General features: G+C 41.6%; 1 protein-coding gene across 7 annotated transcripts in view; it reads left to right on the top strand.

The window, feature by feature from the left end:
* Nucleotides 1-14,580, top strand: part of MGAT5 (alpha-1,6-mannosylglycoprotein 6-beta-N-acetylglucosaminyltransferase) — a 398,273-nt gene that overhangs the window by 256,216 nt on the left and 127,477 nt on the right. For all 7 annotated transcript variants that reach the window (XM_061439540.1, XM_061439539.1, XM_061439514.1 and 4 more), the window contains one exon: nucleotides 2,832-2,965. In XM_061439540.1, the coding sequence (XP_061295524.1) occupies nucleotides 2,832-2,965 (134 nt within the window). The remainder of the gene's footprint in view (nucleotides 1-2,831; nucleotides 2,966-14,580) is intronic.

Genomic DNA, 14,580 nt, shown 5'->3' with positions numbered 1-14,580 from the left:
AAAGTGATTGAAGAGGGAAAACTATAATGTTCGGCCTCCCCTGTCACAGACAGTGATCAGTCTCTTGCCTCTGCTTTGTAAAACAAACCAAGATAAGCTCAAAAAGAAAAGAAAAAGGACAATTCCCAGATCAAAGCTTTGAGTATGTAGAGCTACAAGCTTAGAGACAAGTGTAGAGGCATCCCATCATCATTCATTCTGTAGTCTTCCATTGAGTAGAAGCCAGCATCATTTAGCATACATTTAGACCCCATCTAAAAGTCCAGGATTTCAAGTGTGAGGCTCCTGCCAGGCGTCTTTACTCATCAGGCTTTGTTTTAATTATCCAAATATAAAATAACACCAGCAAAATTCTAAGTTAAAAATAGAATCACAAGCTAGAGAGTGTTAGAGTCCATTACAAACAAGTGTAGGCAGCCAAAGCCTCCACGGCAAAGGTTTCTGTGAGGGGGGGTGGCTGGTTCCCCCTGCCGCGCCTGCTGGGAGCACTGTCAGCTTTGGCCCCCAGCTCTGTGCGTCTCACGGGAGCTGAACCTTCCCCAGTCCCACAAGTCAGTGTGTGTCCTCCCCGTTCCTGTAGCAACCTTCTACAGAGCTGCCATCATCCCAGCTCTTTTTTCTTTCTTTTTACTGAAGTATAGTTGATTTACAACATGGTGTTAGTTTCAAGTGTACAGCAGAGTGATCCAATTACACGTACATATAAATTCTGTCATTAGGTTGATCCCTTGTTCCTTGAGAACCATGTGGGGACCTGGAAGGAGGACACTGTTTCTGTAGTCAGCTTGTATTTTACTTTGTGGTCATGGCCCACCCGCCTTCCACCTTTCTCTCCCTCTTTCTTTTCTTCCTTGTCTAGACAGATAATGCTGACATGAAAATCATCACACTAAAATAACAACTTAATATTGCTCTTCCTGGAAGATTCAGTCTGGCGATTGCATTCTTTTTTTCTGCATCATGCATTGATGTAAAACTGACTGAAAGATGGATTTCCTCCTAGTGGGGGAAGGAAGAAAGAAACTGAATCAAATCAAAAAGTTATTGTCATCATCTGATTCTAAAATGTGGGCTCTGATCTCTCTTTACTGTTGTGCTTATTGGTCCAGTAAAAGCCATTTAGAATGATTAATACATAATAGTAGTGCTGAAATAATAATAGATACAGAAAATAGTGCTGTTTCATTGGCCAGTCATGAGTTAAATTTACATTGGTGTCTTGAAAATCAGTGATGATATAAATGTAACCAAAATCAATAAATTCTGTTTTAGTATTGATTCCTTTCTTCTGATTGACCATTCTTTATGTACTCCAAAGCAATGATCAGAAGGCTTTATCTGTAAAGAGCCAGGTAATAAATATTTTAGTCTTTGCTTGGCCATGTGGTCTCTATTTTAGCTACCAAACTCTGCTGTTACTCTAGGTAATCAACCATAGACATACAGAAACAACTAGGCTTGGCTAGTTCAAATAAAACTTTACTTTTGAACACTGAAAGTTGAATGTCATGTAATTTTCACATCACAAAATATTCTCCCCTTTTTAACCATTTAAAAATGGAAAGACCATTCTTAGCTAGAAGACCACACAAAAACAGGCCATAGACTGGGTTTGGTTGGTGCTGTTCTAAGGCTTTGGTGGAATAACCAAATGAAACAGCTTCAGTTTCAATTCATTTTGAGCTCCCAGAAACACAAATACATACAAATCATGACTGTCTACTGAGTGAGATTCTAAGCTTTACCAAAAATCTTGTACTGTAGTCAACTGATGAAAATCTTGAATAATTGTTGAAAAAGAGCAAGCTTTGTGCTCTGAGCAGAATAAGACCTCTGTCTCAGTGTGCCTGGGCTGCTGTACCAAATCCTGGGTGACTTATAAATAGTAAATGTGTATTGCTCACATACTGGGGAGACTGAAAGTCTGAGACCAGGATGCCAGCATGGTCAGGTGAGGTGGCAGACTTCATATTGTATCTTCATACTGTGGAAGGGGCACTGGAGTTCTGTGGAATCACTTCTGCTGCTGCTGCTAAGTTGCTTCAGTCGTGTCCTGCTCTGTGGGACCCAGAGATGGCAGCCCACCAGGCTCCTCCATCTCTGGGACTCTCCAGGCAAGAATACTGGAATGAGTTGCCATTTCCTTCTCCAGTGCATGGAAGTGAAAAGTGAAAGTGAAGTCGCTCAGTCATGCCAACTCTTAGCAACCCCATGGACTGTAGCCCACCAGGCTCCTCAGTCCATGGGATTTTCCAGGCAAGAGTACTGGAGTGGGTTGCCATTTACTTCTCCAACCCTCATGAGCTTATCACTTCCCCAAAGCCCCACCTCCTAATACCATTTCCTTAGGATTTCAGTCTATGAATTGCTGGGGTGGGGTTGAAGGGGGATGGGGGGCTGGTTGTGGGGGATGGAGATAAGCATTCATACCATAGTAGCCTCTAAAAATGTTAATTCTTTTCTTTTTCCACAGTTGTTCATTAATAGTCAACACTGTATGCTCAGCCCTGGCTTGGGGCGCAGCAGTGACCATGGCCTTCTACAGTTCTAGCTTTAGGGAACTTTTTATTTCACTGGTATTTGAGCATCTTCTGTGATTAGTCAACTTGTCCAAAGCAGATTGTATGGACATCGGCTCTGGCTCGAAAGTCACACCTGGGGATGTTTAGTAGACAGGCCAGTGTAAGACCTCTCGATTCCTGCCCAGTGGCATTTCTTACTTAGAGAATTTGTCCATCTTTGGTAGTTCCTGAGAGAGAGGGTAGAGCTTTTGGTCTTTTGACTTTGGGGTCAAGGTTGTTATTTTACTCATGGCATCGTCTATCTTTCAGGTGCATGCTCCGAATTCTGGACTCGTTCGGCACAGAGCCAGAGTTCAACCATGCCAACTATGCCCAGTTGAAAGGCCACAAGACGCCCTGGGGCAAGTGGAATCTGAACCCACAGCAGTTTTACACCATGTTCCGTGAGTAGTTGTGTCTCAGCTCTGCTTTCCAGACTCCCATCAGAGACGAATGGGAGAAGAAATGAGGCTACCATGCGTTTGCATTTGTGATTCCTGGGGTCTTTAGCTGTAGAAATGTGTGCTCTGGAACCTTTTACTTGAGAATAATTGGATTTTTTTAAACTAGAATTGAAAGGCTCTGTGAACATTTTGTGAAAAGCCTTGGAAATGTTCTGGAGAAACATGTTCAATATTAAAGTATGACTGAAAACCACCTGGGAAAGACTTTCGGTGGTCTTTGATTGGCAGACACTAAACATGCTTCCTGCCACACAGACCCTGTTTAGGGTCCACTTGATGATTCAAGAGGAATGAGATCTTCCGTGTCTGTACACTTTTCCAAATACTGTAATTGAACCTTCATTATTTTAGGTATCAAACTTTATAAAGAAAAAGCCAGCCTTTTCAAGATGGAATGATTTAAAAAGCTGTCACATACCTTACTGACTTCTTAAACCCGGGGCTCAGGATGAAATCTTACGCTCTCTTGCTCATGTGGTGTCTTGTTGCCAATACCAGTGATTATTTTGCAAAGTGATGTAATGGACAGACTAAAAGATGATGAACTCACTGGCCCCAGCTGTAGCCTCTCAGCGTTTTTTTTGTGTTTCTTTCCCACACTGACCATTTCTCGCTGCTGCCATCAGTCTACCTGCCTGCAGTTTGATTTCATTTACAATTAGTTGAGGACTGTGAAGCCAAATGTCAAGTCTGATAGTATTCATGCCAGAGATAAATTTTTTGTTTCAGTTCAGTTCAGTTGCTCAGTCGTGTCCAACTCTTTGCAACCCCATGAACCGCAGCACGCCAGGCCTCCCTGTCCATCACCAACTCCTGGAGTCCACCCAAACCCATGTCCATTGAGTCAGTGATGCCATCCAACCATCTCATCCTCTGTCGTCCCCTTCTCCTCCTGCCCTCAATCTTTCCCAGCATCAGGGTCTTTTCAAATGAGTCAGCTCTTTGCATCAGGTGGCCAAAGTATTGGAGTTCCAGCTTCAACATCAGTCCTACCAATGAACACCCAGGACTGATCTCCTTCAGAATGGACTGGTTGGATCTCCTTGCAGTCCAAGGGACTCTCAAGCGTCTTCTCCAGCACCACAGTTCAAAAGCATCAATTCTTCGGTGCTCAGCTTTCTTCACAGTCCAACTCTCACATCCATACATGACCACAGGAAAAACCATAACCTTGACCAGAGGGACCTTTGTTGGCAAAGTAATGTCTCTACTTTTAAATATACTGTCTAGGTTGGTCATAACTTTCCTTCCAAGAAGTAAGCGTCTTTTAATTTCATGGCTGCGATCACTATGTGCAGTGATTTTGGAGCCCAAAAAAATATAGTCAGCCACTGTTTTCACTGTTTCCCCATCTATTTGCCATGAAGTGATGGGACCGGATGCCGTGATCTTAGTTTTCTGAATGTTGAGCTTTAAGCCAACTTTTTCACTCTCCTCTTTCAATTTCATCAAGAGGCTCTTTAGTTCTTCTTCATTTTCTGCCATAAGGGTGGTGTCATCTGCATATCTGGGGTTATTGATATTTCTTCCAGCAGTCTTGATTCCAGCTTGTGCTTCCTCCAGCCCAGCGTTTCTCATGATGTACTCTGCATAGAAGTTAAATAATCAGGGTGACAATATGCAGCCTTGACGTACTCCTTTTCCTATTTGGAACCAGTCTGTTGTTCCATGTCCAGTTCTAACTGTTGCTTCCTGACCTGCATACAGGTTTCTCAAGAGGCAGGTCAGGTGGTCTGGGATTCCCATCTCTTGAAGAATTTTCCACAGTTTATTGTGATCCACACAGTCAAAGGCTTTGGCATAGTCAATAAAACAGAAATAGATGTTTTTCTGCAACTCGCTTGCTTTTTCAATGATCCAGCAGATGTTGGCAATTTGGCCTCTCGTTCCTCTGCCTTTTCTAAAACCAGCTGGAACATCAGGAAGTTCACGGTTCATGTATTGCTGAAGCCTGGCTTGGAGAATTTTGAGCATTACTTTACTAGCGTGTGAGATGAGTGCAATTGTGCGATAGTTTGAGCATTCTTTGACATTGCCTTTCTTTGGGATTGGAATGAAAACTGACCTTTTCCAGTCCTGTGGGCACTGCTGAAATTTCCAAATTTACTGGCATATTGAGTGCAGCACTTTCACAGCATTATCTTCCAGGATTTGAAATAGCTCAACTGGAATTCCATTACCTCCACTAGCTTTGTTCGTAGTGATGCTTTCTAAGGCCCACTTGACTTCACATTCCAAGATATCTGGGTCTAGGTGAGTGATCACACCATCGTGATTATCTGGGTCATGAAGATCTTTTTTGTACATAATTCCCCTTGATGAGGTGAATGCCTATTCTGGAAATGACCATTCCCCCAAGTTAAACAGTTCATTTGTACACTCAGAGTGCAGATTTCTGTTTTCGTAAATTCTTGGAGTAATTTTAATCCAGAGCTTTCCATCCTAGAATTACTGTCTGAAAGCTAATCTGTTTCCCTTGTTAAGACCCACAACCCTCCTCTCCTTACCTTTTCCCCGTGTGCTGACCCGTTCCCCTCACGAACACCACCTAAAGGTGACCTTTTGTTGGGTTCACTAAGTACAACAACAAATACACTGGACTGCTCCTTGGGTGTGAAGTGTGGGAAGGAAAACGAATTGAGGGCTGTGGCAGGTGGGGAAATCTGCTCAGGTTTGAATGTTCATTTTAGCTCAGAGAGGCGTGTCAAAGTGTTCTGTATGCATCGTGAACATTACTATCACTGCTTCTGGAGCACTGTCATCCTGCTGTCATAGTCTGTTCCTGGGGCAGAATTCAGGGGGCAAACTAATATAGGGGTGGTGGGTGACAGGTGGCCGGCAGCATGGGGAGACATGGCTGTGCAACTTCGAGGAGCCAGAATGGGGTGACTCGTCTGTTACTTCACATAAATACAATGTTTAGCCATGTTGTGCAAAATGGCCAGAACTGCTTAAATGACATGGTATATTTATACCCTCCATGGGATGGTGTTTCCCTACATCTGGGGCATAAACATAGGAGGCTTTTCCAGAAAGTAAGTTCTCATTTAGAATGCTGGGATTCAGAGTCCTGAGAAACCTATTTTATTTTCTATGAATGGAGGATTTGAAAGTGTTGGTTGAATTGAAATCCATTCACTGCTTAAAATATAACTAAAGATAGAAAAAATAGATCAGTTCTTGTTAACCTGGGAAGGAGATAGTTTTCTAAGTGACTCAGAATTCAGCAGGACTCGGGGGCAAAGCCTATGCATTTGAGTGCCTTAAAAAAAAAAAAAAAAAGACCTGTATGCCCAAAACAACAATATCAAAAAAATAATACCATAGCATATTCTGTTACAGAGGGTTAATATCACTGATATATAAAGAGCTACTAAGAATTGAGACAAAAATGTTCCACAATCCAATAGGCAAATGGTCAAAAGCAGTCCAGAGAAAAAAAGAAACGTATTGCTCCAAATACATGAAACATGTTAACCTCATGCATAATAAGAGAAGTACATTTTAAAATTGCACCAAGATCCCGTGTCCCACATATCAAATTGGCAAGAAGCTGAAAGTTTGCTCACGCAGCTCTTCCTCAGGTGAGACTTCAGGAGAGCACTGGGAATGCAGCCTGGCTGCCACTGCCCCGTGCCAGGGCATCTGTCACTGTCTAGCACAGCTTCTAGGCGTCTTTCCTTTGACTGAGCAGATCATATCTAGGAATCCACCCCAAAGACAAGTGAACAAAGATCATACATGGCATGCATACAAGGCCATGTATTGTGACGCTGTTTGTACTAAGGAAAGACTGGAAATAACCCAGAGGTTCCTATTAGAGAACTGAGTGAATCATATTGTCCATTGATAGAGTGAAATCGTGTATAACTGTGCAGAAAGACTGAGGGAAGATTACACTGTCTGAAGGGAGATGTCTAGTCTAGATTAAGTGATAAAAGCCAAAGTTCAGGGCAGTGTGTGGAGTCCCTCCCTTCTATGCAAGAAGGGTATGCAGCAGGAGGAAAATGTATGTATGCCGATGTATGTGAATGTGCTTGTGTTTTCAAAAGAAACAATGGAAGACTAAAAAACAAGCTAATAAAAATGATTACCCCTGGAGGAGGGTTTGAAGGGACAGGGATAGAAAATAGATGTCTTTTTTTTTTTTTTTACTTTAAACTGAAGTATAGTTGATTTGCAATGTTGTGTTAATTTCTGCTGTACAGCAAAGTGATTCAGTAACACATATCTATATATTCTTTTTTATAGTGTTTCCTGTTATGATTTATCCAGAATATTGAATATAGTTCTCTGTGCTAGATGTCTCTTAATATACTTTATTTTGACTTTAGAACCCTATAAATGTTTTATTTAAAAAGAAATAAGAATTCACTAAAGATTGAAGAGATTAAAAAACATGAAACACACCTAGTGATATGTGAGGTTGGTATTAATCTCTCACACAGATAAAATAGTTATTTCAACTGACTTTAAAACACAATCTTTGGACCGTACATTTGTAGTGGGGAATATTTATTATTATTTGAAACTATTCCAGGTATACTGTGGGAACCAGAATTTGCAGTGGATAGGAAGAGGGAGTGCTTAAAGAAGTTAAGACTGTATAATATTTGGCTTGAATAGGAAATATCAATGTGAACTTATATTTTCTCTTTAAAAAGTAAATGTTTCCTTTTGGTCCCAATTTGCATGGAAAATCTTTTTCCAGCCCTTCACTTTCAGTCTGTATGTGTCCCCTGTTTTGAGGTGGGTCTCTTGTAGACAACATATGTAGGGGTCTTGTTTTTGTATCCATTCAGCCAGTCTTTGTCTTTTGGTTGGGGCATTCAACCCATTTACGTTTAAGGTAATTACTAATAAGTATGATCCCGTTGCCATTTACTTTATTGTTTTGGGTTTGAGTTTATACACCATTTTTGTGTTTCCTGTCTAGAGAATATCCTTTAGTATTTGTTGGAGAGCTGGTTTGGTGGTGCAGAATTCTCTCAGCTTTTGCTTGTCTGATAAGCTTTTGATTTCTCCTTCATACTTGAATGAGATCCTTGCTGGGTACAATAATCTGGGCTGTAGGTTATTTTCTTTCATCATTTTAAGTATGTCTTGCCATTCCCTCCTGGCTTGAAGAGTTTCTATTGAAAGATCAGCTGTTATCCTTACGGGAATTCCCTTGTGTGTTATTTGTTGTTTTTCCCTTGCTGCTTTTAATATTTGTTCTTTGTGTTTGATCTTTGTTAATTTGATTAATATGTGTCTTGGGGTGTTTCTCCTTGGGTTTATCCTGGAGTCACAATACTTGGCCCACTCACACTTATGGATAGATCAACTAAACAGAAAATTAACAAGGAAAAAAAAAAAAACATGTATCTATAAAGCTCACTAAAGCAAAGCACAGTAAAATGAGGTATGGCAATAAAAGGCGTTAAATTTATCAAATAAAAAAAAATAAATAAAGTGCTGAAAAATTTAAAAAAAAAAAAAAAAGCTAAAAGCTAGCCATGCCCTTAAATCTTGAAAATTTTGATTAAACTATGACAGAACATGGAAATGGAACTCAGGATTAGAACTCTCTTGGGAAATTTTCACGTATGGATAGGTTACAGTCACCATGGAACTGAACTTATTTCTTTATGCATTTTGATACAAGGACTGGGCATGTCAAGAAGTTCAGTATGCAGATGAGAACTATGGTGAAGAAAGAGAAGAGTGCCTTTGGCTGGATTTTTTGAAAGCATGACTCTTCTATTTCTCCAAATGGGCCACATCTGTACTGCCAGCACCTATCCCATAACAAGGATCCAACATATAATCATAGAACAAATTAGTAATTTATCTGAAGGAACTCACGTGCAAAGTACCAATTTCAACTTTGGTAAACTTATTTTTCTCTGGAAAGAGGAAAAGAAAGCTCTTCTCCATTGGCAGGTATTCTCTCTTTGAGCATGCCAACTCTCCATAGGTTACACAGTGGGGTAAAATCACAAACCAGTTCATCTTCACCTCCCATGGCAGGTATATAGAGGAACATACCATCCTCTGCACCCCAACATCCTGCCCCAATTTGTCTTCTAACCTCTGCATGGTCTCTATCCTGGAGACTGATTCCTCACATTATTTTTGGATGTACAATCAACAAAGTAAGGAAAAAAAAAAATTTAATTGAAATTATTATAGAAAAACCTCAGTGGCAGCGATTTTGCTGATGAGACCAAATGAATAGCTGCATTTACCCCATTTCTTGACATATATTAGATATCATCCTCCTGAAAATAAAATGTACATGTTAAAAAAAAAAAAAAAAGAGTGGGTCAGAGCTCTCCTAGTTGATTCAGAGGCAATTCTTTGATGCAGTTAAGGGAAAGCAAGATTTCAAGAATTAGATATGATATGATTCTGCTTATTTAAAAAAAAAAAAAAAAGTAAATGTTTCCTAACTCTGTACTTTGAAAAGGATCAAAAGTAAAGACAATCAGGTGGCAATGAGTATCCTTAACACTTGTTTGGGGCTTCCTAAGTACCTTTCCCACTGAAGAAACCTCTTTCTAAGATAAATAGGTGATTTTAGGTCTAGGGCGGCAAACATTAAAAATGTGACATCTTTAATCTGGAAGCAAGGAGACTAAGAAAGACCCCTGGGGTGGAGTCAGAAGGACATAGGAGCCAAAGATGAGGTAGTTTGAGCATCAAAAAGAATAAAAAGGACTTCCCTGTGGTCCAGTAGCTAAGACTCCGGGCTCCCAGTGCAGGGGGCCTAGGTTCAATCTCTGGTCAGGGAACTAGACCCCATATGCTGTGACTAAAAACCCTGCATGCTGCAGCTAAGACCTGGCACAGCCAAATAAATTAAAAAAAAAAAAAAGAATAATGACTGCAGTGGAGGGAATCAAACCAACAAAAAATAATCCATGAGTCCAGAATGATAGTCCAAGCAAGAAAAACCCACAAAATCAATTTATCACCTTTAGGCTAGGACACCCTCTTCATGACTCTGAAAAATAAAGGGAAAGAATCCAGTTTTGATCCTGCTTTCCTAGGACAAGTTGTATTTGAAGATAATCAAATAGTTGATGAGAGAACGTTGTTAATTATGGAGAAATCACAGCTAATAAATGCAAAAGGAATGAAAAATTAGAATATCAATATCTTACAACTCTTAATAAGACAGTGGAGCAAGGCAGGGATTATCAGTGATGGCAAAATCCATCAGTGAACAGGTTGATGGAAAACATCCTTATGGCAGAGGCAGTCTTGAATGGGGGAAACAAGGAAATGAAGCAGTTGGGGACCTTGATCTTGTTGAGGATGTGCCCGAGGTTGGAGAACTTGTGGAAAAAAAGCAGTGCCTCCCTGCTCCACCCTACCTCCAGAGCATGCCCACAGAGAATTGGGCTGCACCCCTCAGAGAGGGTCCTTCCCTTCCCACATGACAAAGGGGCCAGATCCAGTCTAACCCAGTTGTTCCCACAGAACCTTCCATCCCCCACCCTTTGGGTATATGTGGCTGTTCTCACAACCTGAAGCGGAGGGGGTGGGGTGCGGGGAACCATTCCTTTGAATAGAAGATAAAAGTGTCAAAAGTTTACCTATGTCTTGTCAATTAAAAAAAAAGTGAAACATTTACTAGTACTTAAAAGATGGGCTGATAGTAATCTTTACATAACTGAAGTAAATCAACCCTGAATATTCATTGGAAAGACTGATGCTGAAGCCCCAATACTTTGGCCACCTGATGCAAAGAGCCAACTCATTGGAAAAGACCTTGATGCTGGGAAAGATTGAGGGCAGGAGGAGAAGGGGGTGACAGAGGATGAGATGGTTGAATGGCTTACCGACTCAATAAAAATGAGTTTAAGCAAACTCTGGGAGGTGGTGAAGTACAGGGAAGCCTAGTGTGCTGCAGTCTATGGGGTCACAGACAGTTGGACACGAACTAAGCTGCTGAAAAGTGTGCGCATACACTGGATGCATTTAGATTGTTCTCTCCTGATGGGATGGTTGCACAGGGAGAAGTTTGGAGACCACAGAAATAATGTTGTACTTGTAAAATCATTGTCATCAACTCCAGCTGCCTTGAGTGTTTGGCAGGTATGGAGTGCAGGGGGAGGGTGGGAAAGGCTGGTTAGAAAGGGCCCAGCAGGAGGATAAGGAGAGAGTAAAACACACCCACCATTGCTGAAGCATCTTTAGGAGTAGAGAAGTGAGACAGATGCTCCTGGCCAGATAGATGCTGTTGAAGATTCAGAGAGCACACCTCACTTTGAGGCTGCTTATATTTCTCCGCTAGCTCATTTCCTCACCAAGTTGATAGAGTTTCTACAAGTTGGAAAGGCTGGCTTTTCTTTACTGTTTTGCCCCAAATCTCAGAATTTCAGAGAACTATCTTCGTGTATTCTGTTTGCATTTGAGCATTTTTATGAGCATAGACTATTCCCAGCACCTTCCTACGCAGCTTCTATAGGGCAAACCAGATGGTCAGAGAATCGTAAGGACATTTAATTAGATCTTTGAATGATGGTTTTTTCCCCCAGGAAGCTGAGCTGAGAAGTATGGTCCCTACTTCCTCAGGGCAGGCCTCTTGTTCCTGCTTTTCCCTCTTGTCCATACACTAGTATGGCTTTGAGCGTGGCTTCTGAACTGGACTCTGAGACCCTTTTCCTGCCCCAGAGCCAGCTCGGAAAAGCTCAGCTTGGATCAGGCTGTTCCTCCTTACAGACATAGCGCCTTCCCCTTGCCCTTGGGGTTGGATTCAAAGTCCATAGCATAGCTCTCAAACCCTCCGTCTTCTCTCCCCCACCACTGCCCTTCATCTGAACCTGGGCTCACCCAACAGCCTGCTGCTCTCTGAAGGTGCCCCTATGATTCTCACCACCTTTGCCTCCTTTAGATCACCCCAATAGCAGGATTTTATTTTTTCTCTTGAAGTATGATTCCCTCCATATTTCTAATCAAATAAAATAATAGTAATAATAATAACCCTATCACAAAAACAGGGAAAGCCTCCCCTTGGAAGAAGGTTCCCATACCCTAATATAAGCATTATTATCTTTTTTCAGAGGTACATTTTTGCAGCATTGTAACATGCATACTATAATTTTGTGTCTCCTTTTTTTTTCCCATTAATTTTCCACTTAATACATCAAAAGTTTTTTTCAAGGTTGTACTTTTTCTTTGGCCATGCCTCTTGGTATGTGGGATCTTAGTTCCCAAACCAGGAACTGAACCCATGCCTCCTGTAAGTGGAAGCATGGAGTCTCAACCACTAGACCGCCAGGGAAGTCTTCACGGTTCTACTTTTTTTTTTAACTCTTTATTTTGTATTGGGGTATAGCCAGTTAACAATGTTGTGACAGCTTCAGGTGAACAGCAAAGGGACTCAGCCATACATATATATGAATCCATGAATCCGTATATATGAATCCTCAAGGTTCTAGTTTTTAAACTAGTGTTTCCAGGACTGTTTTGTGTAGTCTGCCAAGTAGACTTTGATTTATGTGGGGATACTTTTGCTATTTCTTGTTGAGAATTAATAGTTGCTTTTTATGGACTTGCTAGGGACTTGACCCTATATTTAGGCATTATTTCAGTCAATAGCCTTTAATCTGCTGTCTATACTGCTTTTACTAAGCTCCTGAAGGCATGCTCTTGTTTTTCTCAGTCCCAAACAAGGTGCATTATACCCCAGTAAAGGAATGAAAGACATCTGCCCACACAGAAAAATCAAATACCTATACCATTTACAAGAGAAAATAAAACCCTGAAGTTGGTGTCTTGCATCTGGAATTCTCCCGTATTTGGATAGTGTTCTGGTTATCTGCGTGATGCCCTCATTCACAGCTTCTTCTGGCTTATGTGAAAACATGAGCAGTGATAAAACATCTTCATCTAATTGCATTATCTTCCTCTCTCGTTGTGGAGACTATGGCTGAAGGTAGCAATAGCAGAAATTACCAGAGTCCTCATTCCTGGTTTCAGGCAAATTGCATCTCAGGTGTGTATTTATCTCCTGTCATTGAAAAGTTTCAGTAACATTTATTAGTCTGTTTAGCAACCTCACTGTTCATATCACTGTCCTAGAATATTTCCAGTTGAGGCAAAGTCTTGTTTACATTAGTTTATTTTTACTTAAGTAATTTTTGAGAATTTGCCTTCTGGCTGCTCGTGTCATGTAGTCCAGCCTGGGGGATGTTCAGTGTTTGTTGGCACATGTGGAAATTTGGAAGCTGTGATAGTTGAGTGAGGAACAGAGTGGAGGGGCTCTAGAGGCATTATCGCCTCCCGGTTTCACCTTCACCCCGTTTCCTTTTGCTATCCTACCTCAGCCCCGCTGGCCTCTTTGATGTCGTCCTGCCTCTTCTCGGCTTTTAGGTGTCCCTCAGGACAACAGCAGGCCATTGCATGCGCTGTTCCTTTGTCTGGGAGCCCTGTGCCTCCCCCGCACCCTGCGCACCCTCCGGGGAGGTGCTGTCCTCCGGAAAGCCTTCCCGCCCTGAGCCACACTCTCCTGCCCCGTGTCCTCCCCACTCCCACGTGCCAGCCCGGGTCGCACCTTGTGGTCTCCACGAGCATCATCACTGCTGAGTCTTCCACATCTGAAGCAGCATCATAGGTGATCAACGTGTGTTGAATTACTGAATAAAGAACAGATAGACACAACCACAGAATGGAGTTAATTAAAATGTCAGTCACATCCTGACCCTCCTATTTCCACAGTGATGTAGCCTCTCGCTGGAGGGGAAAATGAGTCACCCCAGTAGCCTCAAGGCCTGAAGGGGTCTGGCCCCGCTACTCCCCGGGCCTCATTTCTTACTCCATGTTCTCTTACTCACTTCTCTCTAGCATCCCTATTGTTTTTTAGGTGGGCCAGACACACTCCTACTCTAGGACCTTTGCATTGATTGCTCCATCTTCCGAACATTGTTCCCTTTAATTGGGTCTGTGGCTCAAATGTCACTTCAATGAGATTAATCCTGACCCCCTTCCCCTTTTTGAAATGCAACTCTTTTCTCTGCAACTTCTTACACCCCTTCCCTGCTTTCTTTTCCTCTAATTGCTTTACCATGCAGCATTTATACTTCACAGACTTCTGTTAATTTTCTCTTCCTCTGCCGGATTCTAATAGTGTTGGTACGAGTTTTGTCTGTTTTTTTTCATCGCTGAGACTCCAACACTTTAAAGACTATCTGACACATAGTAGGCATTCAGAAAATACTTACTGATTTAATTAAATTGAATGATCATGTCTGTTCTGTTTTTAGACCATGCAGCAATGTAGGGAAAAATAAGGAAGGTACAATATACAAATCTTAAGATTACACTATATAGCACAGGGAACTCTATTTAATATCCTGTAATAACCATTACAGGATATTAATAACCATAATGGAAAAGAATATGAAAAAGAATATATATGTATATATACGTAACTGAATCACTTGGCTCAGTTCAGTTCAGTCACTCAGTCATGTCCAACTCTTTGCGACTCCATGGACTGCAGAAAGCCAGGCCTCCCTGTCCATCACCAACTCCCGGAGCCCACTCAAACTCATGTCTATCGT

Source organism: Bos javanicus, chromosome 2 (assembly GCF_032452875.1).
Source record: "Bos javanicus breed banteng chromosome 2, ARS-OSU_banteng_1.0, whole genome shotgun sequence".
Taxonomy (NCBI): Eukaryota; Metazoa; Chordata; class Mammalia; order Artiodactyla; family Bovidae; genus Bos; species Bos javanicus.
The sequence above is the reverse complement of the archived record's forward strand: the minus strand, read 5'-3'. Positions and strand labels throughout refer to the sequence as shown.